Source organism: Capricornis sumatraensis, chromosome 16 (genome assembly GCF_032405125.1).
Source record: "Capricornis sumatraensis isolate serow.1 chromosome 16, serow.2, whole genome shotgun sequence".
In the NCBI taxonomy this organism is placed as follows: domain Eukaryota; kingdom Metazoa; phylum Chordata; class Mammalia; order Artiodactyla; family Bovidae; genus Capricornis; species Capricornis sumatraensis.
In genome coordinates, this window is record NC_091084.1 from 75136271 (window position 1) to 75163882 (window position 27612).

General features: G+C 55.0%; 1 protein-coding gene and 1 non-coding gene across 3 annotated transcripts in view; one reads left to right on the forward strand and one right to left on the reverse strand.

Moving 5' to 3' along the window:
- Window positions 1–321: 321 nt before the first annotated feature.
- CD82 (CD82 molecule) overlaps window positions 322–27612 on the forward strand; it is a 55281-nt gene continuing 27990 nt past the window's right edge. The window contains exons 1-2 of one of the 2 annotated variants that reach the window (XM_068988761.1): window positions 322–446; window positions 779–830. Coding sequence is in view for 1 of the 2 variants with exons in the window: in XM_068988760.1 (XP_068844861.1) it covers window positions 23199–23268 (70 nt within the window). In the remaining variant the exon portion in view is untranslated. Of the gene's footprint in view, window positions 447–778; window positions 831–23175; window positions 23269–27612 lie in introns of those variants that run through there. The other variant, XM_068988760.1, reaches the window with a different exon arrangement.
- Window positions 3102–3227, reverse strand: LOC138093300 (small nucleolar RNA SNORA61). Its single transcript, XR_011146036.1, has one exon. It is a non-coding gene; the product is annotated as a small nucleolar RNA SNORA61 (small nucleolar RNA).

The window sequence follows — 27612 nt, forward strand, 5'->3', positions numbered from 1 at the left end:
GGGTAGGCCTAGGGAGGGCCCCATCCCCAGGGTGACCGTGGGGGCGGGGCCGACCGGGAGTGTTTTGGGGGGGGAGCCGTAAGCGGGGCGGGGCAAGGGGCGCAGCTCCACTCGCCACAGGGCCCGAGGCGGGGAAGGCCGAGGCGAGCAGAGCCGGATCGGGCTGGGAGCCCAGCCACGTTCCAGTAGAGCCTGGAGGCTGAGCTGGAGGCGCGGCTTGGGCCCCGTCCGGAGGCCGAGGGGCGTGCTAGGGGGCGTGTCCTCTGGAGTGGGCGGGGCCAAGCCGAGGCCTCTGAGTTCCCCGAAGACCGCTGGGAGGGGAACGGACGATCGAGCCACTGAACCCGGCGCTGCGCAGTCGGACGCGGAGCACTGGGGCGCAAGCGGGCGACTCTTGAGCTTGCAGCGCCGAGCTAAAAAAAAAAAAAAAAGAGCAGAGGCGGCAGGTGAGAAGTGGGTGGGGGAGGCCCTCCGGCAAACCAGGAGCAAGGTTAGTCTTCGCCCCCAATTTCCAGAGCCCGCTCGGGGCAGCTTTCTCGGAACAAGTGACAGGTCGGGCCGCGCAGGCAAGCTGGTGGTTGATTGAGAAGGAGCTTAAGTTCCCAAGTCCTAACCGCCACCCGCCTCCCAGTTCTCTGCCTCCGCCGCGCACCAGCTGTGTGACCCCAGGCGCGTCCCCCTCGCCCCCCAATTAACCGGCTTTGGACCTCTCGGGTTCCAGTACAAGGAGGGGCTGGACCCAGGTGGACTCCGTGCTTCCACTGCCCTTTCTCGCTAGGAACCCTCGGAAGGTGAGGCCGGCAAGTGAAAGCGAGAGCGGACTGCAACAGGTATTTCAGATCGCGTCACCCAGACTAGTCTGTTTCCCTGCAGAGTGGCACTGAGCAAAGCGGGCTCTCTGTGAGCTTGAAGCGCATTGCTTTAAGGGTCTCACTCGTTCCTCCGATGGGACTTGAACTCACAGGGCTGGGAAAGCTGGAGAGCGGAGGGGGCGTGGTGACCCAAGTCTGGGAGGTCTCAGCCTTCCCTTCCCCACACCTGTGAGAGCCCAGTAAGACGTGGGGTGGGAAACTCAGCTGGGACTTTGCCCACCGCGGCACCCCACCCCCCCCCGCCCCGCCCCGTCCCAGGGCTTTTCCAGGTGAGGAGGCTTGGGAGGCCCCTGGCGGAAGCTAGGGGACAAGTTCTTATCTGGGTGAGTGGGGAAGACAAGGGAAAACCCCACCAAACGTTGGGCCCAAAGTCAAGCTCAGAGCCTAGGGCGCGTGCTGCATGCCAAGTTCCTTCTTGGGCTGGAGGTTTCTGTCCCTGTGGCGGTGGGTGTTCTGTGTTGGGCCCTAGTAGCTAGTTCGGTGGTCAAGGAGTTGGGACCACATTGATTTGGGTTCCAGTCACTTTTCATGCTTCAGTTTCCTCATTTGTAAAATGGGCATAGTGATGATAATCAATGGTAGTGGTGGTGGTGGTTGTTTAGCTGCTAAGTTGTGTCCCTCTCTTTTGTGACCCTGTGGACTGTAGCCTACCAGGCTCCTCTGTCCATGGAATTTCCCAGGCAAGAATACTGGAATAGGTTGCCATTTCCTTCTCCAGGAGATCTTCCCGATGACCCAGGAACTGAACTTGCAACTCCTGCATTGGCAGGTGGATTCCTTACCACTGAGCCACCTGGTAGGGAGGACATAATACAATAATGTGTATACAGTGCTTAGCAAGGCGCCAGGCACCCAGTGAGCCCTCCCTGTGTGACATCTGCTCTGATGTGGATGGGCAGGTGATAGACTGGCTTCCTGCCTGGGAATGAGACTGTTTTTGGAGGGCTGGCTGAAGCTCCTGACCTTGTGAGAGCCAAAACTCGCCACCTGCCACCAGCAACACTTTGTCCATTTTGGGGTTGGGGGGGGCATGTCATCTAGACCAAAGACTAGCTGAGTTTTGGGTAATACTCTTGCAGTCGTTAGGTATCTGGCTAAATAACCCCCCAGATGTTTACTTAACGTCTATTATATATCAGATGGAGCTAGGTGATATGATGTAGAAATGAACTAGCCTTCGGGTTCTGCACTCATTTTGAGTTGCTCCCAGTGGGGTCCCTATCCCCACCATGCCTCTGCTGGAGAAGATAACTCACACCCAGAGCTCAAGGCCAGATGAGATGTCATGGATATGGAACTGCTCTGGCGGCCAGAATCCAGCTCTTCCATTGCATGCTGGGCTCAGGGTGGAGGTGAGGGGCAGTGTGTGCACCTCTTATCTGTTTGATCAGGGTTGGGCACTGAAGGTGACTGACTCCTCGAATCTCCTGGCAAGATGAGCCCTATACTTTGGAACCAGCTGGAAAGCACTACAGGAGAAGGAGCTGGCAGCCCACTGCAGTATTGCAGCCCGGAGAATCTCATGGACAGAGGAGCCTTACAGGCTACAGTCCATGAGGCCACAAGAGTTGGACACGACTTACACCACCATAGGACAGAGTTTGGTTGAGGGCCGTACTATTAATATGTGGAGGGGACAGCATGTGTAGGTATGGGAGGGGTGGTGCCCAAGAGAGGTGAGACACTAGGGAAACCAGGGCAGGGGGTGAAGGGGCTTCCTGGAGTTGTCGAGACTTGAACAGGACTTTCTGCCTGCGATTCCAAGTCCTGCTTGGGCTTAGATCAACTTGGGGCCCCAGACTCCCTCTCTAAGCTTTTGAGTGGCATAAGATTAAGAGTTTGGTGTGGTGGGGAGGGAGAGGGGTCAGTAGGTGTTGCCTGTGTGGGGCACAGGGAAGAGATGTTCCTTTCCAACAGTGCTTAGTAAACATCTAAAGGAAAGTCCTCCCACCACCCCTCCACCCCATGTGATGACTGGCGGATGATGACACACTGACCCCATCCTTAGTTGCTTACAATCTGGTAAGGAACTTGGACAAGGGGGCTCTGATAGGAGATAGACAAAGAGTCAAAGGGATCTTCAGGAAAGTTTCTGGAGCAAGTGGAGTCTTGGGTGGGCCTTAAGCATTTCGAAGGTTTCAGCATCCACAGCCAAGGCAGTGTTTTGGGTAGATACGGATGCCTAGAGGAAGGTAAGGGGGTCAGCGTGTTCAGGGGAAATTTTTTCAACCTTGTTTGAAAGTAGCCCATATGCTATACAGCAGATACTATAAGCACAGCTTCAGTACCACTGTGCCTCCTTTTATGACCACCAAGACCAGGGTTCAGATTTGATGGAAAAGGGAAGAGGGGGGGGTCAGGGAATTTTGAAGAAGCAGCTCGATTAACCAGTCTGGCTGAAGAGTTGCGACTCGACAGGAATGGGAAGGGAGAATGGTAGGTTGCATCAACTCATGGAGGACTTTGAATGCCAAGATGAAATGTTTGGATTTGCGTTATAGACCTTGAGGGCTGCTGAAGGTTTTCGAGCAGGGGAGTGACCTCGTCAGAGTGGCACTTTAGGATGGACGGTCTGCCAGATGTGCTGGGGTTCAAGACCCAGCGGTCAAGGGAGAATGAGCCAATGGGAGTAGTGATGGGGAAGGAGGGCCCACAGGGGCTTTGGGGAGGTCTGGGGCTGGGGTTGGGGGGAAGGCACTGTCGGAGGGGAGGGAAGAGCGAGTGTCCCAGAGTGTCTAATGTGCCCTGTGTGTCTTTCTATCCCCCACCCAGCCTAGACCGAGGAGCACGGCAGACACTCAGGAAGGTGGCTGGGCTGGGTGGGTACGGACGCTGGGGAGGGTGATGAGTGCTACAAAGTGATAGAGAGGGAGTCGCCCAAGAAGGCTCTGTGTTTGCCCATGCAGGCCAGGTGGCTGGGCTGGGCGACTGGAGGGAACATGAGCCAGTCGTCAGGGGGCGGGGGCTGGAGAGCTGGGTGTTTGGAAAGAAGTGCCTGCAGCCCCTCCCCTCCTCGTCCAGCCCAGGGAGGGCCAGGGTGAAAGGTTAGCCAGTGGGAGCACACATTTCTCACATGGTGGGGGGATTTTTTTTGGTTCCTCCAGGGCTCCTTTGAAGTTTCGGCAGTGTGGGGCAGTCCCCTCTCTCTTGAGGCCTCAGAGTTTTGAACCACTGTCTGGAAGCTCCTCCCCACCTTCGCACCCCCCAACCCTGGGGGCAGCCCCTGTCCCCCTCTGAGACCCAGACAGCCCCTCCCGGCGGCGCAGAGGGTGGCAGCCCCAAGCCCCAAGCATTCCTTTTGAGCTGTAGCATCTGGGGCCCGCTGGCACCCCGTGGGCTTGGCCTTGGCCTTGACCCCTCGCTCCAAATCTTTAAACCGACTTCCTCTACCCCACGGGGAACTCAGGGGGCGGTTACGATTTCACCGAGGGCATCAAATGGTCGGGAGTTGGCTGTGTGAGAGGCAGGCAGGAGGGAAAAGCCTCGGCCCCTCTCCGGGACAGACCAGGGCCAGGGGTGGAGGGGATGCCGGTTTAATCTCAGCAGGAATTGTCCTGCCCGCCGGCTTCCCCTCCCCGTAAGCCTGGGTCTGAGGAGCCAGGAGGGAAGCCCAGAGGTAAACATGGGCTGAGTGTCCTGCTACGCCGGCTTCCCTCTTCCCCTCACCCCCTGATGCTGCCTGGGAGGAGGTGGACCGCAGGCCCAGGGCCTCTGTGATGGGCGCACTGGGTGTCTGAGGGCTGCTTGGTTCCTGACTCATCCCCGGGGTTCCCCTGACACTGTGGGTTTCCTGTGAGCAAGAGATTCACTCTGGGCTGACCTGGAGAGGCAGTTGAGGGGAGGGAAGAGGCCTGCAGTCTGCGTCTTAGACTTTGTCCTGGTTCCTCTGTGTGACTTTTCAGAAGTTCCTTCTCCTCTCTGGGCTGGCCTTCCCTGCTCTGCTAATGACTTATTCTTTACTTGGCTCTCAGGAAGTTCTGTAACACCGGACACTTGCAAAGGAGGGTACATGTGAGTGTGTGTGTGCACACACATACACACCAAACACAGGGTCCGCACCGAGTGGAACTGGGCAACTCCTCTCAAACACATGGTAACCGATCCCGCTTCCTAGCCTTGCCTACCTCTTACCTGAAGCACCCTTGCTTCTTTCTGCCTGTCCACACAGATTTGGTGATGGACAGGGAGGCCTGGCGTGCTGCGATTCATGGGGTCGCAAAGCGTCGGGCACGATTGAGCGACTGAACTGAACTGAACTGACACAGATTAGGAAGATAGACTAGCATGGTGGTGAAGGACTGGAGCTGCAGTTTTGGCCCTGCCCATCCCTAGCTAGGTGACCCTTTCTGAGCCTCAGTTTCTGAATCTGTACATTGGGGATAATAATGTTTAATACTTCATAGGGTGACGTGAGGATAAAACAAAAAAACTGCATGTGAAGTGCTTAGCAGTTTTCTGCCTGCACGTGGTGAACCCTCCTTCAATGAGAGCTGCCATTGTCCTTGCTTTCTACATCTGGCTAGTCTTTCCAGGCTGTACCGGGCTGCTCCTCAGGCCCCCAGAAACATTCCCCAGAGCCGCAGCCTTCCGTACAGGCCCTCCGTGCCTTGCCAGCGTTTGTGTGCGCGTGCCCCAAGACACCAGTCGTTTCCGCCTGCATGGTGTCCTTCCTGGGGGTCGCTGGGTTTCCCCAGCGTAACTCTAAGCTTCCTGAGGGGAAGTGGGTCTAAACGTCAGTGGCAGACTTCCTTCAAAACCCTTCCTTTCCCTTCCCTTCTTCCCTCTGTGCTTGTCCACACGGAGCCCTTGCCTCCCCGCTGCTGTCTTGCGGCACACGGAGTGTGTCCCTGGGAACCCTCCCAGTCAGGGGCGGCCCCGTCCATCTCTGTGTCCCCACTCCAGGCACAAAGTCTGGCCCACAATGGGCACTCGGAAAATGGAGTTGGAACGAGTGAGTGATTCTCCTCAGGGTGGCCCAGTGGGACCCAGTTTGAGCCAGATCCTCGGTGACTCCTGGGCAAGGGTGGGGCTGGGACGCAGGGTCTCACGCCCCTGCCTTGCCCTTCAGGACTGCCCACCCTGGGCCTGGAACTGGGGTCCAGGGATGTGGGAACAGGGCGCCTGGATTGCTTCAGCCTGGGTTTCAGCTTCCCATGTGAGGCCTGGCCTTTCCCCTCCTGAGAGGGGAAGAGCCCAACTTCCTCCAGCCCCAGCCTGGTGGGGGCATCTCTGGCCTTTAGTGAACCCTGACTCTGCCAGAAAAGCTACCTTCAAGTCAGCAGTTATTTGTGCCAGGTGCCCCTGTCCCGTGAGGCACAGGCTCAGGGCTGGGAGATGGGAAGATGCCCTCCCAGACCCCCGCTTCCCCCAACGTTATCCCCGGAGACCACCCGGTGAGGAGCTCTGGAAGGCCTGTCCACTCTCCCCTCTGGCTTCTTTCCTGGCTTCTTTGCCTTTCTCTGGGCCCCACCCCTGACTTGCTCTGCTGTGTTGAGGGGTGATCCAGGATGGGAACTGCTGAGGATTCCAGACCTGGGCCCATAGGACCCATGCAGGAAAGTGGAAGAAGTGCTGTAAACAGGGCACTAGGAAGCCTGGTTCGGTTGCTGGCTCCGCTGTGAAGTGGCAGTGTGAGCTGGTCCAGGGGGCTGGTCCCCTAGGCCAGTTCTCTTGCTTCTCAGGCAGTAAGCGCTCCAGGAGCCCGCTGGAGGTCCAGCTGGCCTTGGCCCAGGGCAGTGGAGAAGGAGCCACAGACCACGTCGAGGACTCTGGAGTCGGACTATCATTTCTGCTTCTGCTATTTACCTGCTGGCTGTGACCTTAGGCACACCCTAAGGGTCTTAACCCCTCTGCCCATCTGTTTTAGCATCTAAAATGTAGACAGTTATAGTATGTCTCTCATAGGGTTGTTTGAGAATGATATGAATCAATGGATGTGAAGCCTGTGTGATACGTACCTGGCACACAGTGAGTGCTTTCTATTACTATGTGCCAGTTGTTTTGGGTAATGTTGCTATTATTAATGTGCTTGTGCTCAGTCGCTGTAGCCCACTAGGCTCCTCTGTCCGTGGAATTTTCCAGGCAAGGATACTGGAGTGAGTTGCCATGTCCTACTCTGGGGAATCTTCCTGACCCAGGGATTGAACCCACGTCTCTTGTGTCTCCTGCCTAGGCAAGTGGGTCCTTTACTACTCTGCCACCTGGTGAGCCCATAGGGAGCAGGAGTTAAGTCTTTGGGGGCAGTCTTTGGTGAATGGCTTGAGTCTGGAAATCTGGAGACCTGAGTTCTGACCCCAGCTCATCCTTTACTTGCCATGTGACCTTGGGCAAGAGATAGCCCTTCTCTGGCTGCAAAACTCTTATTATCGTACATTCGGCTGCACTTGGCTTTTGTAAGAGAAGCCCATGCAATATCACATTGGGGAGTTGCAGGGGTTTATTTAGGGAAAGGGCTGTGGGTGCCCACCCTGTTCTCCTGCCCCAAAATAGTCACTGGAGGTGGGCAGGTGCCCACAGTGTCGTAGAGACACCTCAGAAACAGAATGAGCGAGTGCTCCCCCATGATTGCATTCAACAAGGCTAAAAACCAGATGAATACGTTTATATACAACATAATAATGGGATTATCTATATCAAATTACAGGCTTTTTTTTTAAACTTTTCCCCATTTTCTGAATCTTCTGCAGTAAACCCGCATTATTTTTATGCTCAACAAAGAAAGAACAGACATGATAAAGCTATCAAAAAACGTACTATACATATTTAAACAGAAATGCATTATGTGAACTTGGGGATCACATTGAGGGTTTTGTTGTTGTTAATAAATCATATTTATTTCAAAAGGGGGTGGGGTGTTGGTTTGAAATGAATGTCAATTTGTCAAGCCTCAAAAGACTGAGGGAGTGTCTGTGGAGGAAGCCAAGAGTCAGACATGTATGGGAGCCCACTCCAGCCTGCATCGTGGTGGACACGCCCCACGTGCTGCCTGACGTTGAGAAAGCATTTCAAAAGTCTTTCACTCCAGAGGGCTGACTTTCCTCACTTCTCAAATAGGAATGATAATAATAACAAACAATTCAGAGGGATGCTTTGAAAGTTACAGGAGCTTCACACTTTAAGTTTAGAGGGAAGCCCTCTCCTGAATTTGGAACCAAGCGAAAAGCGCAGTTGCAAAGGAAGGCAGGATCTGGTGCCTGGAGGGCTGGCTCACTCTTCCCTGGAACTGCAGAGTTACACGTCCGGTCACAGGCGGCTCTGAACAGGAGCCAGCCTCTCCACAAGAGCTGGTAGCATGTAGGGGAGTAGCCCAGATGGAATGCTTCCAGCAGACAGCCTGGTTCACTGAGAAGGGGAGACTCCCACTGAGAGTACTGAGTACATCTCCCAGATGAACCAATCAGACAAGCCGCTGCTGGGGGTCCTGGCAAGAAGCGAAGACGTGGGTGGAGCCAGGCCTCAGGTGTTCGGCCCGCATGAGTGTTCAGGGAAACAGGTGGAGAGAAGAATATGTGTTCCGCCTCATACCTACAGGGCGCTTCTAATGATACCTGGTAGGCAAACACTGATTAATGTTCATTTGACGTTGCTGACGATAATGTTAGCAATGAGTAATTCTACTACTGAGGCTGGAAAATCACTCTCCCACACACTGTCTTAGGAGATGGAATATGAGAATGCTGTTGCAATGGGACACGGTGAGACGTCCTTATGTATAAAGGAGATAAAAACTCAGTGGGGGTGGATATGACTGGTTTGTCTGAGATCTCGCCGCAAGTGAGTGGGTAGCCAGGCTCTGGGTCACTGTCGGGCACCTAGGCAGAGAGGCCTCCATGGCCTGACCCCTGGCCTCTCTGAACTCACAGCCACAGGAGGCCGTGTCGGAGGCTCTCCAATGCCCCTCTGATCCCTTCTCTCACAACTTTCGGTGAGGATTAGATGAGATCATAGTTCTGGGTGAAACAGTGGTGGGCCCAGCAGAGTACACCCTCCATTCAAGCCAGAGGATGATGAGCGTGATAGTGATGAATGAAGGCTGCCCCTGCCTCCCCTTTGGGGAAATAACAGAGTCCTTCTTCCCCAGAGACCGAGGTCCCTGATCTGGAGTGAAGGGCTTTTCTGGGGCTATTTGGAAATCTGGGGTCAGGAGGACCTTGGGCCTCTATGGGCTCAGTCCTCCATGAGACTGTCCGAGCTCAGCCTCCACCCACGTGTGCTTTTGGCCGAGAGCGAGGGCAAAGCTGGGGGCTTGTGACTAAATTCACAAGATCATATAATGCCGTCCTGTGAGCAGCATTATAGTTCCCTGAGTCAACCTATCTGCCCTGTCTGATCCCAACATTAAGCCTTTGCTCGCACACCTCAAGGCTTGGAGAACTCACTGCCTTTCATCTCCGGATGGATTGGACTCTTAAAAAATATCGTGTAGAATTTGAATGAATCTATCCTCCCTTCCATCTGTTGGTCCTGATCATGGTCGTGGGGACCTCTTGGAGACCATGCAGAGTATGATAACTCCCTCAGTGTGTGCGTCGGGGGGTGGCAACCAAGCCTCCCTTATAGCACCCTCCCCCTCTGCCCTCAGGTCAATGATTCTGATGTAGGAAAGAGACATTTCTATCATCTTTTTTTTTTGTTTATTTTTGCTAATTTTTATTGGAGTGTTGTTGATTTACAATGTTAATTTCTGATGTACAGCAAAGTGAATCAGTTGTAGATATAATCAAATATCCATTCTTTTTAGATTCTTTTCCCATATAGGTCATTACAGAGTATTGAGTAGAGTTCCCCATGCTACACAGTAGGTTCTTATTAGTTATCTATTTTATATATAGTAGTGTGTGTATGTCAGTACCAATCCATTTATGCCAATTAAAAAAAAAAACCTTCATCTCTGCCTGAACTAATGGGCCCTTTAAAAAAAAAAAAAGACATTCTAATTACTGAAGAAATAGTTTTGTGGAAGAAGTTTGAGGGTGAAGAACAGATGCAGAGGAGGAAATAACTGCTCAGAGATAAGTCCTGAGAAGGGTTTGGTGTTCACACACACACACGCGCGCGTGGTTGGAATCTCACATATGAACCACTTCCTTGCTATTGCTTTTAGGTTAACACTATGAGGAGGGTTTTTCCATGTTGTTCAATATTCTTCCACAGCGTGTTTCCCAGGTCCATAGCATCACACCACATGGATCTGCTGTGACCCAGTTAAACACACCCCTGCCGTTGCACATTTAGGCCGTTCTGAATTTTTCATTCGTGCCCACGTTGCCATAGTGACCCCCTTGTCCATATGTCTGTTTGGTTCTCAACTTGAGTGATCTCCACAGGCTGAATTCTTCAAAGTGGCATTCCTGACAGATGATTTTTAAACTCAAGGTCTGAGGACCAGATTCTCAGGGAAACCCCTCTCTGTGATACATACCAGAGTGTATGTGCCCCCCTCCCCTACATTTAGCTCCAGGTCCCCTGAGGGGAGGCTTCTCTCGTAGCTCAGTCGATAAAAAATCTGCCTGCAATGCAGGAGACCCGGGTTCAATCCCTGCCTCGGGAAGATCCCCTGGAGAAGGAAATGGCAAGCCACTCCAGTATTCCTGCCTGGAGAATCCCATGGACAGAGGGGCCTGGCAGGCTTCAATCCATGGGGTCGCAGGAGTCGGACACAACTTAGCGACTAAACCGCCACCTCCTGAGGGGAGGAGGGGCACCAGTCTGTCCCTCGGTGCCGAGCAGGCTCACGGAGGGAAGCAGGCAGGCTCTTGGGGCATGCATGTGGAACAGTCAGTCAGAGACAAAGAGAAAGACAGATATGAAGGAGATTTTCCTCTACGACTGCAGTCTGACTTTTGACCCTCCTGTCGGGGAGCCTGGCATGTCATTAACTAATTATGGGATCTTTACTATTTAATGACCTCTCTCCATGGTGACGCCTTCCCAGCAGCCTGCTGGGAGCCAGGGGATGGGAGATGAGTCTGTGGGAGGGAGTTTCTCTGGAATAGGAGGCGGGTCACTGGGTGTTGCAATGGTTCTCAAACCCTGACATACGTCAGAGTCTCCTGGAGGGTTTGTTAAAACGCAGATCGTACAGTTTCTGGTTCCGTCCGTCTGGGGTGAAGCCTAGGAATGTGTGTCGCTAATGTGTTCCCGGGACGTGCTGCTGGTCTTGGTGTGGGATCCCAGTCTGAGAACAATGGAGTAGTGGGTTAGGGCAGAGGCGGCTCTGCAGTGAATTTCAGCTCCTGGGGTTGCTGCCAGTAGGAACCTTGGCTTCTTTAACAAAGGCTGGTGTGAGATCTGAACTCAGCTTGCCCCTGCCCCCAGCTCATCACCCTTCTCCAGGATGCACTATTATATAACCGTGTGCAAGAGGAGAAGATAATCACCACCATTTCCACTTTATGGAAAGGAAAACTGAGGCTCTGACAGGTGACCTGATACATCCAAGGAGAGCCACCAGGAGCTCTAACATAGGACCCCTGACGTCACCTTTCCATGCTCCTCCCGAATACCCTCCCCCCACCAAATGTGCATGCTGTCTCGGGCTTCCCCCACGCAGGGGTCATGCAGGAGCAGAGATGCAGTCCCTGAGCCCTGCGCCTGCCCTGGGGGACTGACTCCACACGAGGGGACGGGAAGCCAGGCTCCCCCACGTCGCCTCTGAGCCAGCGTCTTGCTCTACATCTCACCCCCACTGACCACCCAGTAATGTGATCTCCTGCCGAGATCTCGTGTCCTCCAGCCAGTTTACGTTCCCAGTTATGGTTCTGGGCCGCTTTTCTGGGAGGCTGGCAACTCTTCTCTGGTTGAGCCCAGGCGCTGTCTGGCAGGCCGAGCAGTGGAAGGGGAGAGAGCCCCGTCTGATGTGTGCCAGGCCTGGCCCTGGACACTTTGCAGCTGTGATGTCTGGTCATCCTCCCACCAGCCCCCTTCCCCCAGTAGAGGTTATCATACACACACACACACACACACACACCCCTATTTACAGATGAGAAAACTGAAGCTCCCAAGGCTGGAACGACTTGTCCAAGGTCACAGCTGAAGGCAGCAGAGCTGGGCTTTCATTTCTATACCCCAAGGTTGGGCCCCCTGGTCCAGAGTGGTAGCGGGTCGTGGAAGGAGCTGGACTGTGGGGGACACAGCCTGTGTCCCACCCACCACCCATGCAAAGAAGGTCAGCCCAAGTGACAGGGCTCCCCGGGAACTCGGGGTCTTGCAGTGGGAGGACTCTGGCCTGGCCACCAGGAGCCGTACTTCAAATCACGCTCAGTTGCCCCCTGGCTGCGTGACGATGGCAAGTCACCCTGTGCCTTGGGGTGCCCAAGTCTTCATTTCTCATAATGACACCTGATGCTTTATAGCTTTTAGCAGTTTTCTCATGTGCTTACTCCTGCAAGCCTCCCAGCCCCTTATGAAATAGGAGGGGGTGGTGATTACTGGGCCCACTTCACCGATCACGACAGAGGCTGTAAGTGAGATGTCCAGGATCCCACAGCTAAGGAGGGCCTCGAGCCAGGACTTGAACCCGTGTTGTCTTTGCTCCCCATCTTGAGCCTGGTCCAGCACCCCAGCTGCCTCCTAAGTAAGAAGGGAGAACTCTGGGCTCCTTTTACTCTCAGCTCAGGATTGGGGACCCCAGGGCTCTTAGTTGGGCTGTTGGCTCTTGGGTGCCAGGGGCCAGGACTCCAGGAAATGCTGGCCAGAGGTCCTCGCTCTGGGCTGGGAGCCATGGAGAAGGAAGATAGGGTGGTCCAGGCTGCCCCTGTTACCAGTTCCTCCCCAGGCCCAGGCATGTAAGGTCCCTGGTGGACAGGGTGTGGTCTGGCCAAGGTCCTCCTCACATTTCAGCCCCTGATCCCCCTGAGGACTGTACCTGCCCTCCAGATATACCATGCAGAATTTTCCAGATCTCAGGACTCAGCTCCCCTGCCCTGTGGTTCTGCCTGAATGCCTTCAGCTCCTCCTCTCCTGATCTGGGTCTTCCTCCTTACCTCCAGACCCAACTCCAACCACCTTCTTCCCTGTGGCCAAGCCAGCTTAGCTGTCTCAGGTTCTGTCCTGCGGGTGAGCTGTCTCATAGGATTAGTTAATGCTCCAAGGTGGCAAAGAGGGCAGCGACTGGCTGCTGTGGGCCCGAGCCCCTGGGGGTCTGTGTGGGCTGGGGACAGCTGAGCTACCTATGGTCAGCCTCAGACCATGAGCAAGTCACTTCTCCTCTCTAACCACCAGTTTCTTTCTAAAAATTAGAACGCCATCTTCCTCACCAGTCACTGTGAGGCTGGCGTGAGATGCAATGGATAAAACACCAACCGCTGATGTCCAGTGGGTTTGAGGCTCTCGGGAAACGCTGGCCACTCCCCTTTCCCTGAACTCAGCTTGGGGTTCATTCCTCTTCTGCCACCCAGTCCAGGGGCTGGGTGTCTGGTTGGGCCTTGGTGTCAGGCCTGAACTCTATCTGCTCAGGTTGGGGGGTGTTCTCGGCAGATAACGGGAAGATTGGGCAAACAGACAGAATCAGCTCCCAACAGGCCCTGCCAGCCCCACATTGTGGCCCTGGGCACGGGCCTCCTGAGCCTCAGTTTCCAGGTCTGTGGAAGGGGCGCATACCTATGACCTGTGTTCCTAGGGTCACATGGGGCCTCCTGGGAGAGCTGGAGGAGTAGGGGTGGGAATTCAGGTGGCCTGAAGCACTGTGTTCTCCCTCCCAGGAGCCTGGAGTCTGGCCAGTCACAGTTCCTTTCCATGTCCACTTTCCTCCTGCGACACAAACAGTCCCCGTTCCCTCTGGCCCCCCGGAGGCTCATCAGGCTGCTGTGTTCCCGGCTCTGGGCCTGGTGTGCGGGGTTGCCAGCCCTCCGGGCTCCTTTCTTCCTATGCAGCCCAGAGAGCCGGCCCAGGCCCGAAGCCCTACCTGATGGAAGGAGGGTCCCTGTGCTGAGAACTCTCGGAACCCCATGCCTGGTCCCTGGGGCTCACGGGGGGCACAGATCCTAGCAGCAAGCCCCTTTCCTTTCCACTTTATCTGTCTGTCTGTCTGTATACCCTCCTCCTCCCAACTCCATGTGGCCCGGAACCTTCTCACGGTGATAATAATCACCATACTTCCCTTGATTGTGCGACAGCATTTTTATTCTCCAAGCCTGTCTCCTCCCTGTAAGGTAGGAGTGAACTGCGGTTATCTGAGACAGGGGAGGGGACTTTTCAAAGCCCGCAGTGGGGGCCTCATGACCTGTCTCCCCAGCCGTTCATATCTTGGCTGCATTTTGCTGCAGGCGTGCCCCTGGAGTCAGGAGTGGGAAGTGGGTAGTGAGAAGGTAAGGGTGGCAGAGCTCTAGGTTTCCAGGGTCAGGTGGCAGGCTCCCTGCTTTAGGGGCTAGTAGAGGGCCTACCCCCACGGCTGAGGCAGGGCAGCTGAGGGTGATGGACGAGGAATGAGAGTGTGGGGCTGCCTGGGCTTTCATCTCTCCTCCCCAGGGCCCGAGCTGGGGAGGTCCCAGGGGGCTGTTTGGGACCTGGGTGCTCGTTTTGGTGGCTTAGGTGCTGCTGCCTGAGGTCAAGTCCCTCATCCGGCTTCAGCTCCTTTAGGCCTGGGAGCGACTCTAGCACCTAGCTGGTGATAAAGACCCAGGCTCCTCAGGAATCAGCATGTGTGTGTGCGTACGCCTGTGTCTCTGTGTGTGTGTGTCTGTGTGCATGTGTGTGCCTGTGTCTTTATGTGTGTGTCTGTGTGTGTGCATTTGTTTCTGTGTGTGTCTCTGTGTTGTGTCTGTGTGTGTGCGTGCACCTGTGTCTCTGTGTGTGTGTGTCTGTGTGCATGTGTGTGCCTGTGTCTCTGTGTGTGTGCACGTGTTTGTTTCTGTGTTGTGTTTGTGTGTGTGTGCCTGTGTTTCTATGTGTGAGTATATTTCTCTGTGTGTGTGCCTCTGTCTGTGTATGTGTGTGGTGTATCTGTGTGTGTGTGTGTGGTGTGTGTGTGTGTGTGTGTGTGTAGGAAGAGGAGGTGCTTGTCCAGGCACTGCTTGGCACTCCCTGAATCTGGGGGAGGCTGAGGCTGAGAAGAATGGGCTGAGGAGGGAATGGGCCTTGGTTGAAGGCTGGTGGGAGAAGGGTGGTGCTGGCTGGTCCATCCAGGAGGCCACAGGGGGTGGCAGGGCTCTCGGCTACAGAGGCAGGTGAGGGCAGAGGGCTGGTCAGGGGGCAGAGCTGAGCTGGCTCCCAGGGTGCTGTCCTGCCCGGACCAGTAAGGCCTGCAGTCCTGGTCAGGGGTCGCTTCAGGGCCCCCTGGGCCCTTCGCATGGAGACCGCAGGGCCTGAGGTCTGGAGCCCGGAGCCCTGGCTGCCCTGGAGGCCCGCTTCACCAGGGGTCTGTCTGCCCTCCGCCTATCATTCTCTCTCTTTCCGTATCCCTGCCTGTCTCCCTCTCCCCGTCTCTCTTTTTACCTCCCCTGCCACCAGCGCCCCATCAGTCTCCTGTGCCTCTGAAGCCAGGGCATCTCTGGAGGGCCTAGCAGGGACTGAGGGGCCACCCTGGCCGAGCCCAGTGTAGGGGAGCTGTCCCGGCCCTGCCCCTCTGCAGTCCCGGGGGCCCCTGGGTAAGGGAGCCCCCACAGGCTGCACTGGTCTCCCCTGTGACCCACTTTCCCGCCCCAACTGCCATGTGTCTGGGCCGGTTACAAGCCCACTGCTCTGCCTGGGAACCGGGGACGGGGTTCTGCCTGCCGTGTGGAGGTGCAGCCCTTCCCCCCAGCCTTGGGGGGCCTGAACCCCTGCAGCTGACCATGGAAATGGGTCCCCTGGGCCATTCCTCCCTGGAGCCCATGCCCACCACAGGGAGGACTGTCTGTGCTGGAGTCTGGGGTGAGTGCTGTGGACACTCTGGGTGTTCAGAGGCCCTCAGGATGTGAGAAGAGAGACTTGAGATCTGGTCTCAGAAATAGGAAGAGGGGAAGGCTGGAGGAAGCCCCCGACAGACAGACGGACAGATACAGATGGGAAGAGACAGGTGAGGAGGAAGGGCTGCAGGACAGAGCAGGGAGGCCCCAGAGGCCCCTCCCTGGCCCCTCCTCCCCTGGCTGAATGGGGTGGAAGACCCCCGCTCCATCCCGCCCTCCTCCTCCAAAATCTTAGTCACTGACCTGCCCTTACCCTCCTTCCTCTTCCCCATCTTTTCTGCCTTTCCCCCAGGACTCATGAGAGACAGCGCCCCTATACCTGTGTGTGCAGCTCTTTGCCATGACTGTGTCTCACTCACCTCTCTCTCTGTCTGTGTCTCTCTGTCCATCAGATATCCCCAAGGCCAGAATAGCTCTTAGGCCTAGGAAGGTGCTGAGAAGTACAGCTTGGGAAGTAGGAAGTATTAGTTCACTTTTCAGATGAGGAAACTAAGGCTCAGAAAAGTTAGGTGACACTGAGGGGTGGGCAGAGCCAAGGTTTGAACCTCTGTCCACCCGATGCCCACCCCAGTGACTCAGGCTGAGATGATCAGGGCTGCCAGATAGTGCCCTGTGTGCGTCTGTGTAGGAGAATGTTCTGGGGAGGCTGCTCAGAGGAGGTGGCGTCACAGTGGCCCCATCTCTTCCTTACTGAGCCCAGGGCGGGAAGGGTGCTGTGTCTGCTGCCATGTGAGGTCCCTGATTAGCGTTTCCCCTCCTTCTCCCTAATCACCTTGCTGAGGGCCCACACCCAGCTCCCAGTCTCCATTTCTGCAGCCCTAACTCAGAGGTTAACCCCTCTTTAGGCACCTGCCCCCAGCTGCCCAGGCCCCTGGGTGGGTAGGGTATGCAAGCTGGGACCTGGTGCCTTCGTGGAGTATCTTCAATTGCCTGGGTTCAGAGGCTCGGCTGTGAAACCCAATGAACGTAGGTTGGACCTTGGTGAGGTTAGTTTTGTATCATGAATCACTTCATTTCTACAGGTAGTACGGTTATGCTCAGGGCCTCTGGTCAGGCTTCAGGGTTCAACTCCCAGCCGTGTGGTCTGTGTAAACCATGGGCAAGTCCCTTTGCCACCCCAAGTCTCAGTTTCCTCAACTGTAAAATGGGGTTCAAAGCAGTGCTTGCCCCATAGGGTCGTTGCAAGGATACACTGAGCCACGTGAAGGACTGGGCACAATCTCTGGCAGTTAGTAACTGCAAGGGTGCTAGCTTTTGTGGTTCTGGAATCCTGGGGGCTGTGTTCTAAAGAGCCCTATCGAGGGAGAGTGGGAGGCTGGGTGGAATCACGGGGCCCAGCTTTATGACGTTGCTAGTGTCTAATTGCTCGCTTTCCTGTCTGTCCCCTCTCCAGACTGAACACTCCCCAAGGGCAGGGTAGGTTTCATCCATTCATTTCCTGTGTCCAGTCTGGGGCCGGAGCTGGGGGTTCAATGAACTACATGGACTCAGGATGGAAACCTAACAGGCATGGCCACCTGGGGGGCCCTCTGGGAGGGCAGCCACTCAGGCTTTCTGACCCATGAGCCGTTCTTTCTCTTTTTTTTTTGGCTGTCCTGGGTCTTCGTTGCTGCTCGTGGACTTTATCTAGTTGTGGTGGTCCTCATAGGGGTGGTTTCTCTTGCTGCAGGGCACAGCTTCTAAGACAAGCGGGCTCAGGAGTTGTGGTGCATGGACTTAGTTACCCCAGAGCCCGGGGAATCTTCCTGGACCAGGGATCGACCAATGTTCCCTGCATTGTCAGGCGGATTCTTAAACTCTGGACCGACAGGGAAGTCCCCATGAGCCATTCTGGAAGTCCCCTCTCATCCTGGGTTTGCTGCCCTCTTTGAGGTCACCTCTGAGGATTAGTCCTGGGTTTACTCATGTCCTGGAGGTTCTACCCGGCCCTCTGCGCCCACAGCTGCCACAGTTGCCGGGTGTAAGGTGAGAGTTCCACAGCGCCTGTGTGCTTGTCAGACCTGCAGACACCTGGCCCAGCTCCTGGATACTCTGACCCCATGGGCTTTGATGTTGGGCTGTTGTGACCCCATGTGAGAAGGCTTGGCATTGTGGGGGGGGCGGGGAGCGGTGTTACAAACCAGGTGGGGCACTGGACTCCAGAGTTGCAGGGTCTGGGACACAAAGTTCAGCTGGGCCGCTGTCCTCCACATGACTGGAGAAGGAGCCCCTGCCTTCCCGTGCCCCAGACACCCGCTCAGAGAACAGAAGCCGTGCTCTGCACATGGCAGGGGCTTGTGGGGCTAAAGGAGATAAGATCAGTGAAGCACCGCTCACGTGAGGATGCTTTCATAAATGTTCGTTTCATCAGCCATCCCTCTGCCTGGGATCTGTTTCAAGTTCTTGGGTGATGGTAACTTTCCAGGGACAGTTTGTAGGAATCTCTTGGCGCCCCACATCTCAAGGGACAATCTTTATGCATACCCTCCTCCTGCCATGTGAGGAGGGGACTCTGCCTAACACGACCTCACCCCAGAGACTTCTGCCTCTGCCATACTTGCTTCCTAGGGTTTGGCGAGTTGATTCCACCATCTTCCTGAACAAGCTTTGATATCCCCATTTTATAGACAAGGACACTGAGGCTCAGGGTGGGTAGGCCGATTGCCAAAGGTTACATGTCGCTGTGAAATGGAATTGGAATTTAAGTCTCTCTCAATTCAGAGTTCATACTGTGAACTGACTTATTATTCTGCCTCCATACCTGGGGCTGGGTGAGGGTCCTCAGAAGCTGGTTGACTCCCTGAGAACCCACTTGGGAAGCTGGGTCTTCTTGTCAGGGCCCCTAGACTCTGGGGCTCCTGGGCATCCTCTCATATACTCCTAAAGATGGTTGGATGGCATCACCGACTCAATGGACATGAGTCTGAGCACATTCTGGGAGTTGGGGATGGACAGGGAAGCCTGGTGTGCTGCAGTCCATTGGGCTGTAAAGAATCAGACACGACCGAGCGACTAGACTGAACTGATCCTTTTAACTTAGCATTTCCCAAGTGATGTTCCCAAATGGCTGATTATCTCCTCAGCCCCTGGGAGCAGAGCCCTGGCTCTGTCCTGTCTGTCTGCCTCAGGGTGCTGAGCAAACATGTGCACTGCTCCACACGTGTCATGACGGGAAACAGGTTGGGAAGTACCGACGGCTCTAACCAACCCCCCCATGCCCTGTACACATGTACTCCCCAGAAGCGGGGGAGTCGTGGTCCTCTTTGTGTCTCGGTCACTTCATCGTAGGAATACTCAAGTAGGTGACGTCAAAGGCCTTCCTAGCACTGTGAATCTGAGTGTGTGAGCCTTAGCTCCCAGGGTTAGGAGGGAGCAGGGTTTGCATGGGGCCCAAGCAGCCTGCAAAAAACGTCAGAAAGGGAGTCACAGACAGAGAAAGATCAGAGGCTGTGGTTCAGCCTCAGCTTGAGTCTTTGGCTGCATCAGGCCTGGTGGGGAGGTTGCAAGATTTGAGGGGGTCTGCTCTTCCCCAAGCTGCACGCTCTGTCAGAGCGGCCCCTTCTTCATGCCGAAGGCCCTCTGGTCTCACCGCTTGGGCTTCAGAGGAAAGCAAAGAAGGGCCACATCTGTTGGCCTCATCAGCCCCTGAAGGAGCAGCATGGCCGGGATTGGTGGGGCTGATCTTTTCCTTCCTGATAGGAAGCCAAGAGTCATGTTTTGGAGCTGGGGTGGGATGGGGGGTCAGGCAAACAGATCGAGGTTCGGAAGGGTGGGGTTGGCGGGCTCCACCATCGACCTCTTTCGCTTTGGCAGCAGGTGGAGAGAGAGGAGCTCCAGTCTCAAGGCAGACCTGGAGTTGCGTCAAGGCTTAGCCGTTGACTTGTGTGGCCCAAGGCAAGTCACTGAACCCGGGTCTCAGTCTCTTTATCTGTTAAATGGGGGTGATGATATCTCAAGGATCGTTGCAGATGAAATGAGGGATGGTGGGTATGGGCTGATGCGAAGACATGGTGCTGTCCCTCTGCTACTGCAGTCTGGCCGGGTAAGACAAGCAGAAGGCTTTGAGCTCTGGTTTGGGCTCTAGGAAATCAAACCAGTCCATCCTAAAGGAAATCAGTCCTAAATGTTCACTGGAAGGACTGATGCTGAAGCTTCAATACTTTGGCCACCTGATGCAAAGAACTGACTCACTGGAAAAGACCTTGATGCTGGGAAAGATTGAAAGCAGTAGGAGAGGGGGACATCAGAGGATGAGATGGTTGGATGGCATCACTGACTCAATGGACATGAGTTTGAGCAAGCTCTGGGAGTTGGGGACAGGGAAGGGACAGGGAAGCCTGGCATGCTGCAGTTCATAGGGCTGCAAAGAGTTTGGACATGACTGAGTGACTGAACTGAACTTGGGCTCTAAAATCCTGGGATTCCTGGGAAGGTCTGATCTGGACGTGTTTCTTCCACCCCATGGTGGTGGTTGTGGGGTTTGCTCACTTGCGTTGTGAGGAGCTGATAGCGTCCCCAGAGCTCTTTACACGCCTCATCTCGGTCCTTCAACAACCCTATAAGATGGGAGGTCCTGCTAGTATCCTCATGTTAGAGCTGAGACGTTGGGCTCAGAGAGGTTGAGTAACTTCCTTGCTGGCGGTCACACAGTAGGAAGCAGAGCTGGGATTCACATCGAAGTCCTAAAGGAAGCCGAGATCCTAATCACGCTGCTTTTTAGTCGCTCAGCCATGTCCAGCTCTTCGGGACCCCATAGACTATAGCCCACCAGGCTCCTGTATCCATGGAATTCCCAGGCCAGAACACTCGAAATGGCAACTTGGAATGAATACTTGGAAATGGCAACCCACTCCGAGGGCCTCCTAATTTTCCAGTTGCCCAGGGTAATAGCTTTCCATTTTTCTGTTCTAACAATGGGAAAGGTATGACCAGAGATTGAAAAGTAGGATATAGGGAGGCCAAAAAGCCAGCCCCCTCCAGGGAGTCAGCATGGGTTTCTGGAAACACATCACCTGTCACAGATGAAAACAAACACAGCAACCTGTGACCCGTCTCTTTTCTCGGGCGATCGGGACAAAGTCCAGAGAACTGCAGGGCTGAGTGGCCGAGAACCAGCTTGCAGGTTGCGTTATCTGTCGACAGGCAGGCTTCCAGAGCTGAGCAGCCAGCCAGGTGTGCTCTCTCCTCTTTCTGTCCAAGCTGCCTGGGCTCCCACGGGATCAGTTGTCCAACTCACCCAACGGGCTGGACACCCAAGTCTCAGGCAGGCCGCTGAGAGGCAGCCCAGAGGCTCAGACACAGGGGCCCTGCCCCCACGGAGGGCAGAGGCCTCCTTCCTCAGGTGGCCCAGCCCCGCCCTGCTTCACCCTGCCCCCCTCGCCTGAGAGCAGGGGTAGTCACTCTCTGGCACTCCCCTGCACGTATCTAGAGGCTGGCTCGAGGCCCTGCAGAGGGCTTTGGCCTGTTGGTCAGGAAATCAACAACTTCCGGATAATCATCATCATCATCGTAATTGGTGGCATTTATTAGACACATACTAGGTGCCAGGCGCTTTACAGATACGAAATCATGTAAGCCTCACCAGGCCCATTATTAAGTCCATTTTACAGGTGGGAAAGTTGAGGCATGGGGCTGAAGTGATTGCCCAAGCCCGCACAGTTGGTAAGATACGGCAGATTTGGCATCTTTGGGCAGGGATAGTGGGAGGAGGGGGCCAGGGGACCTGCATGGATCGAGCCCTACTATGTGGAGCCTGAGTCCAGTTCACCTTCACACCTTCACACCTTCACACCTGTGAGTGGTGGGTGGGTTTAGTCTCTCCATTCACTGATAAGGAGGCAGCTCTGCAGATTGTGTGGCCCGGAGGTAGCAGATGCAGGGGTGAGAACCAAGAATGACTGTGTGATGCAGAGTCAGTTCTCCTTAAATCTCTATGAGGAAGGCCTGAGGAGCTGGGGCAGGGCAGCAGGTGGAAAGAGAAAAGCTCTGGACCGAGAATCTCCAAGTCCTCCATGGCGTGCTCAGCCCTGAGTTTGCTGTGGGATCTGTAGTCTCCTGCGTTCTCCAGCCCCTCTGAGCAAAGCAATGATCTCAAAAGTCTCCTCCTGCACAGTGGATACTACTCTGGGATGAATCACCCTGGGAATGTGCCTCCAGGAAGTGGAGGACAGAGCAGAGGTGCAGGAAGCTTCACGTGAGATTCTCCCTGGCCAGGACCTGCTGCCCCGGGGTTCCCAGGCCCGAGACATCCCCACTCAGAGCAGAGGGACCAGGCCACGCTGGGTCTCGATGTATGATAATCCCCTGGGAAGCTTAAAAAGTAAAACCCTAGTGTCCAGAAGAGGAGGACAGAGGATGACATGGTTGGATGGCACTGCTGACTTGATGGACTTGAGTTTGAGCAAGCTCGGGGAGTTGGTGATGGACAGGGAAGCCTGGCGTGCTGCAGTCCATGGGGTTGCAAAGAGTCGGACACGACTGAGTGACTGAACTGAACTGAGTGCCCAGGCTGCACCCCAGACCAATTAAATCAGGATTTCAGGGGTTTGGGGGCGGGGTTAGCAGGGTAGGCACCAGCAAGGTTTAGAGCTAATTCTAAGGTTCAGCCAATATTGGGGGCCACTGCTGTAGCAATTGGGAGATGGGGGAAGTAAGGCCCTGGCTTTCTAGGGTTAGTGACCCCATGAAACCAGAAGAAAGCGCGTCTTCATGCATCTTTCTAGAGAGAGGGTTCACGGCTTCTGTCAGCCTTTTCTGACCCAGCAGAGATTAAAATTCAATCTCTTGGGAAGGGAAGTAACCCCCTCCCCACAAGCCAATGATGTTATTTTTAAGCTCCAGAGACTTGCCTTTTTATACTGTTCATTCCAGTAGTCACGTATGGATGTGGGAGTTGGACCAAGAAAAGGCTGACTGCCACAGAATTGATGTTTTTGAACTGTGTTGCTGGAGAAGACTCTTGAGCGTCCCTTGGACAGCAAGGAGATCCAACCAGTCCATCCTAAAGGAAACCAACCCTGAACATTCACTGGAAAGACTGATGCTGAGGCTCTAATACTTTAGCCACCTGATAAGCTCAGTTGCTCAGTAGCATCCCACTCTTTGCGATCCTAAGGACTGTAGCCCACCAGGCTCCTCTGTCCAGGGGGATTCTCCAGGCAAGAATACTGGAGTGGGTTGCCACCCTCTCCTCCAAGGGATCATCCCAACCCAGGGAAGAAACCCAGGTCTCCTGCACTGCAGGCGGATTCTTTACTGTCTGAGCCACCAGGGAAGCCCTAGCCATTTGATGCAAAGAGCCGACTCACTGGAAAAGGCCCTGATGCTGCGAAGACTGAGGGCAGGAGGAGAAGGGAGCAACAGAGAATGAGGTGGTTGGATGGCATCATCGACTGGATGGACATGCGTTTGAGCAAGCTCCGGGAGTTGGTGGTGGACAGGGAGACCCGGCGTGCTGCAGGCCATGGGGTCGCAGAGTCAGACACGACTGAGTGGCGGAACAACAGCAAGAGGCCCGCAGCTGCAGGATCAAAGTTGGTTTGCCTCATCCCCTCTAAGGCGCTGGTCCTGACTTCTCCAGACCTTCCTCTCCTGTCCTTCTTCCTGCAGATACACACGGAAGGCTTACGGTGCTCCAGGCACTGTGCTGGACTGTGGGTCACTGGGTGAATGAGACGGATGCTGCCCCTCCCCTGAAGGAACCATATTCTATTAGAAGCATAGAACTAACAGGACCATCTGCTATTCTAATGGGGGCTCCGGTCACGGTAGTGGAGCAGTAAGGTGACTGCGGCCAGCAGGGCCATGTGACGGGCCCAGGTGTCCCAGCTGCATCAGGGAACTCCCCAACCCCGCACCCAAGAGTCCGATGATTTGATTGGGGCAGGGGCCAGGGGCTGCGTATTAGCATATTTTGATTCCCACACGCAGCTGGAGTTGTGGCCAGCCAGCCGGCCGTGTAGATCAGGTGTTCAGAGAAGGCCTCTGGGGGGGAATACCTCTGCCTGCCTAGGGGAAGGGAGGGAGCCAGCCCGGGTCTTTGTGGGCAGAGTGCTCCTGGCAGAGGAACTGAGAGGGCAAAGGTGCTGCGGTGGGCAGGGGCCTGGTGTACAGAGCAACAGGAAGGAGCGGTGTTAGGAACAGACGTGTGATCGAGAGGACGGAGGAGGGGCAGGGCCAACCGGGCGGGGCCTCACCGGCCACGTAAGAGTCTGGGTCTTACCGCGAACGCCTCGGTTCCGTCACCATTGAAGGGTTGCAGGCCAGGGAGTGACAAGATCTAGTTTGCATTTTCCCAGAGTCCTCCCTGCAGTGGGCATGATGGCCTGACGAGGGCAGGAGGGGATCCCGTGAGCAGCCAGGGAGCTGCACTGGTCCAGGTTGGAGGTGGGACGGGGAGCTGGGAGGGTCAAGGGTTGGAGACCCGTTCCCTCTGTGGGATGAAGGAAGGAGGAGGAGACCCGAGCGTGGTTCTCGGGTGTCATGTCTGAGCCAGCTGGTGGGTCGAAGGGCCGTTCTTCTCCCCGTCTCTGAATCCTGCAGCACTTAGAGCTCAGGAGCCCCGGTCCCAGGGGACCTTCAGGAGCCTTGGGCTTGCCGTTTCCTAAGATGTATTCCATGCGATGTTAGGCTGTTGAGTGATAGATGGTTTTCGGTCCCCGGTGTTTACTGCTGGGTGTCTTGGAGACGCTAATAGCCTAATGTGACCCTCGGGAAAAACTGGCGCTCCATAGACTTGGTGACAGGGGAGTCTCTAGTTCCGAACGGTGTGTCTTCTAGGACTTGTATTCCGAAGAACTACCTTGGAAACTGCCTCTGCTCTGGTCCCAGCCTGTCACCTGATGGTTGAAGAGGCAGGTCTGGGGTTAGGGTGGGAAGGACAGTGCTGGGTCTCAAGCAGGGCAGAGCAGGGCGTCCCTTCAGAGTAGGCACCGAGCTTGAGGCCTGGAGGGACCACAGCACTCCCCCGCCCTGGCCACTTGGTCTCTGCAGGGCTGTTCAGGGACATCTGGGTTTCAGGGTCAGGCCGGGGGGGTTCCTCCTTCATCAGGTGCAGGGTGAACTCACAGGGGCCCGGCATGGACAAGGGGTTCTCTTAAAGAAGGGGCTCTTCCCCACAGGCTTCCCCCCACCCCCGGGGAAGGTGAGGGAGCCGTGACTGTGGGTCCTGGCACGCAGAGCTGGCCTTGAGTGCCACCCCTACACATCCCTCACCCCACCCCTTGGCACGAGACAGAAGAAGTCTGAAAAGGGAGTCTCAGCTGACTTAGGGGCAACAGATCTCAGGCCCCCTTCGAGCGACTGCGCATCTGAAATGTCCTGGTTTTCCGTGTGGAAGTTCCTTCCCCTCCCCTCCACCTCTCTATCCACCTCTCTATCCATCCACCTGCCCCCTCTCCACTCACCCCTCCCTCCATCCACCCATCTGTCCATCACCCACCTTTACCTTCACCTGTACTCATCCCTCCCTCCCTCCCTGCATCCATCTAGTCTCTCATTCAGCAAATTTTGGATGAGCCCACTTTGACCTCATAAAGAATACATCACCTTTCTCCTCAAGGTATCACAGTCCATAGGGGAGACGGACAAATAAGTAGAAAGTTACTGTACAGCTTCCTGAGTTATAATGGTAATCTCCATTTATTGAAAGCCTCCTTCGTGCCAGGCATTTGACCCACATTATCTAGTTTAATCTCTGGGCAAATCTGCCAAGCAGGTTTTATGCTTCTTCTTCTCACAGATGAGCAAGGTGAGGTTCAGAGAGGCTAAGTCACTTGTCCGAGGTCACACAGCCAGGAGGTGACAGAACAGCGTTCAAACCCAGGCAGTCTGATGCCAGGGCCTGTTGTGGGAACTGCTCGAGTGCCCAGTGCTGCTGGAAGGAAGCAGAGGGGGAGGGCTCCTAACCAGCCTGTGTGTTAGTGGGGGGCGGGTGGACAAGGATGGCCAGAGTGGGTTTCTTGGAGGAGGTGGATGTCTGAAGTGAGTGTTGAAGGATGAGCCTGAGTTAGTAAAATACCAGTAGTATAATAATTTCATTGTACAAACTGATTTGGCGTAGAATTTCTGTATTTTGGTCAATTTAAATTGAAGTTGCTTAGAAACGGTACGTTTTCCTGCTCTAGAGTATTCCATGAAATCAGCAGCTCCTTGCTGCTGCTCACAGAGCCGTCAGTGACTGTTCTGGAATTTTCCAGAGGAGATGGGTTTGCACCTCCTTCCCTTTTTTTGTGGCTGTCAAGGCATCCTCGCAGGAAAGCATGGGCAGACCTTCTCGTGTCTGCAGAAAGTGTATACAGGAAAGCCTAACATCGGGAGCCTCCCTCTTTGTCTCATTTCATGTGCAAGTGAAATGCTCACCCATCGCTTCTCGGGAAGGCGCTGATGAAGACGCTTCCCCAGCCCCTGCTCATCCAGCCCTGACTGTGCCAGGCGCTGACCTCACTTTTCTTTATAACACGGGCTTCCACTGGGCAACGAGACCCCGGGAGTCCCTTCTATGGCCGTGCATTGGCAGGACGAGGATTTGAACCCTTATCTGGGGATCCTGCAGCTTCTCCTTCCTGATTATTCACTTTCTGCCACCCAGCTCGCTCTCCGCCAAAATCCCAAGCTATCAGCAGTCCTGGTTCTTGCCATCTCTTCCAGACACATGTGCGTGTACCGTCTGCTCCCCTGTGCCAGGAGCCTGCAGCCTTCTTCCATAAAAGGCCAGGCAGGGGATGTTTCGGGCTCTGCAGGCCAGTGGTCTGAGTCACAGCCAGTCCACTTTGCCATTTCTTGAGATAGCCACCATGGGCAAATACATAAAAGGGTGGGCATGGCTGGGTGCCAGGACAGCTTTATTTATTTGAATTTTGTGTGTTACAAGATATTTTATTTTTTTCCCACCTACTTAAAATGGTTCCTGGTCAGGGAAGGTATCATTTGGGGCTCCCCTTGTGGCTCAGCTGGTAAAGAATCCGCCTGCAATACGGGAGACCTGGGTTTGATCCCTGGGTTGGGAAGATCCCCTGGAGAAGGGAAGGGCTACCCACTCCAGTATTCTGGCTTGGAGAATTCCAGGGGTCACAAAGAGTCAGACATGACTGAAAGACTTTTCTACCTTTCTAACTACTTACAAATGTAAAATCTGTTCTTGTTAGCTGTACAGCATCTAGAAGGTGGGTTGGATTTGATCCACAGGCCTAACTGGCCAGTCCCTGCCTTACACCAACCCTTACTCTTGCCTCGTGGATGGAGAGACCGAAGTTGAGACCACTGGAGTGTGACCCCAGACCCTCGGATTCCGACTTTGGGGTCTCCTCGGGGCTTGGTGGTCATTGTGATCTCACTGAGGTTGATGTCACTCTGCATCAGGGGCAACCTGGGCGTGTCCCCAGCCTGGGCTGACTTCCTGCCCTTTGTGGGGCCACCTGTCTTCTGCCCAGTATGGAAGACGTGTTCATCTCCTGCTCCCTGTTTCTGTAAGGGGTAGTGTCAGCACTCACGGAGCAGAAACACTCTGTATCCCGGATCTCGGCCGACAGGTCCAGGAACCACCCATCACCCCAGGCTCAGCCCCTTCTCTTCCCTCAGATGAGTCTCAGGTAGTCTTTGGGCTTTCCCTGATTGGCCAACCTACCTGTCAATCATGGGGCTGCCTGTTTCAGCATCTGAATCCACCCAGTTCCCTCCTGGAGAGGAGGAGGTGGCCTCAGGGGCCAGGAGGCCTGGGTTCTGTCCTTGCTGGTCCATGCACCCTTGACCTTGGGCAAGCTTCCTCACCCCTCTGAGCTCCAGTTTGCTCATAGGGTGCTGAAGGGCTTACTTTGCAGAACTCCTAGTATAATTTGAGTGCATGAAAGAGACCAGCGAGGTTGCCTGTAGTATCAGGG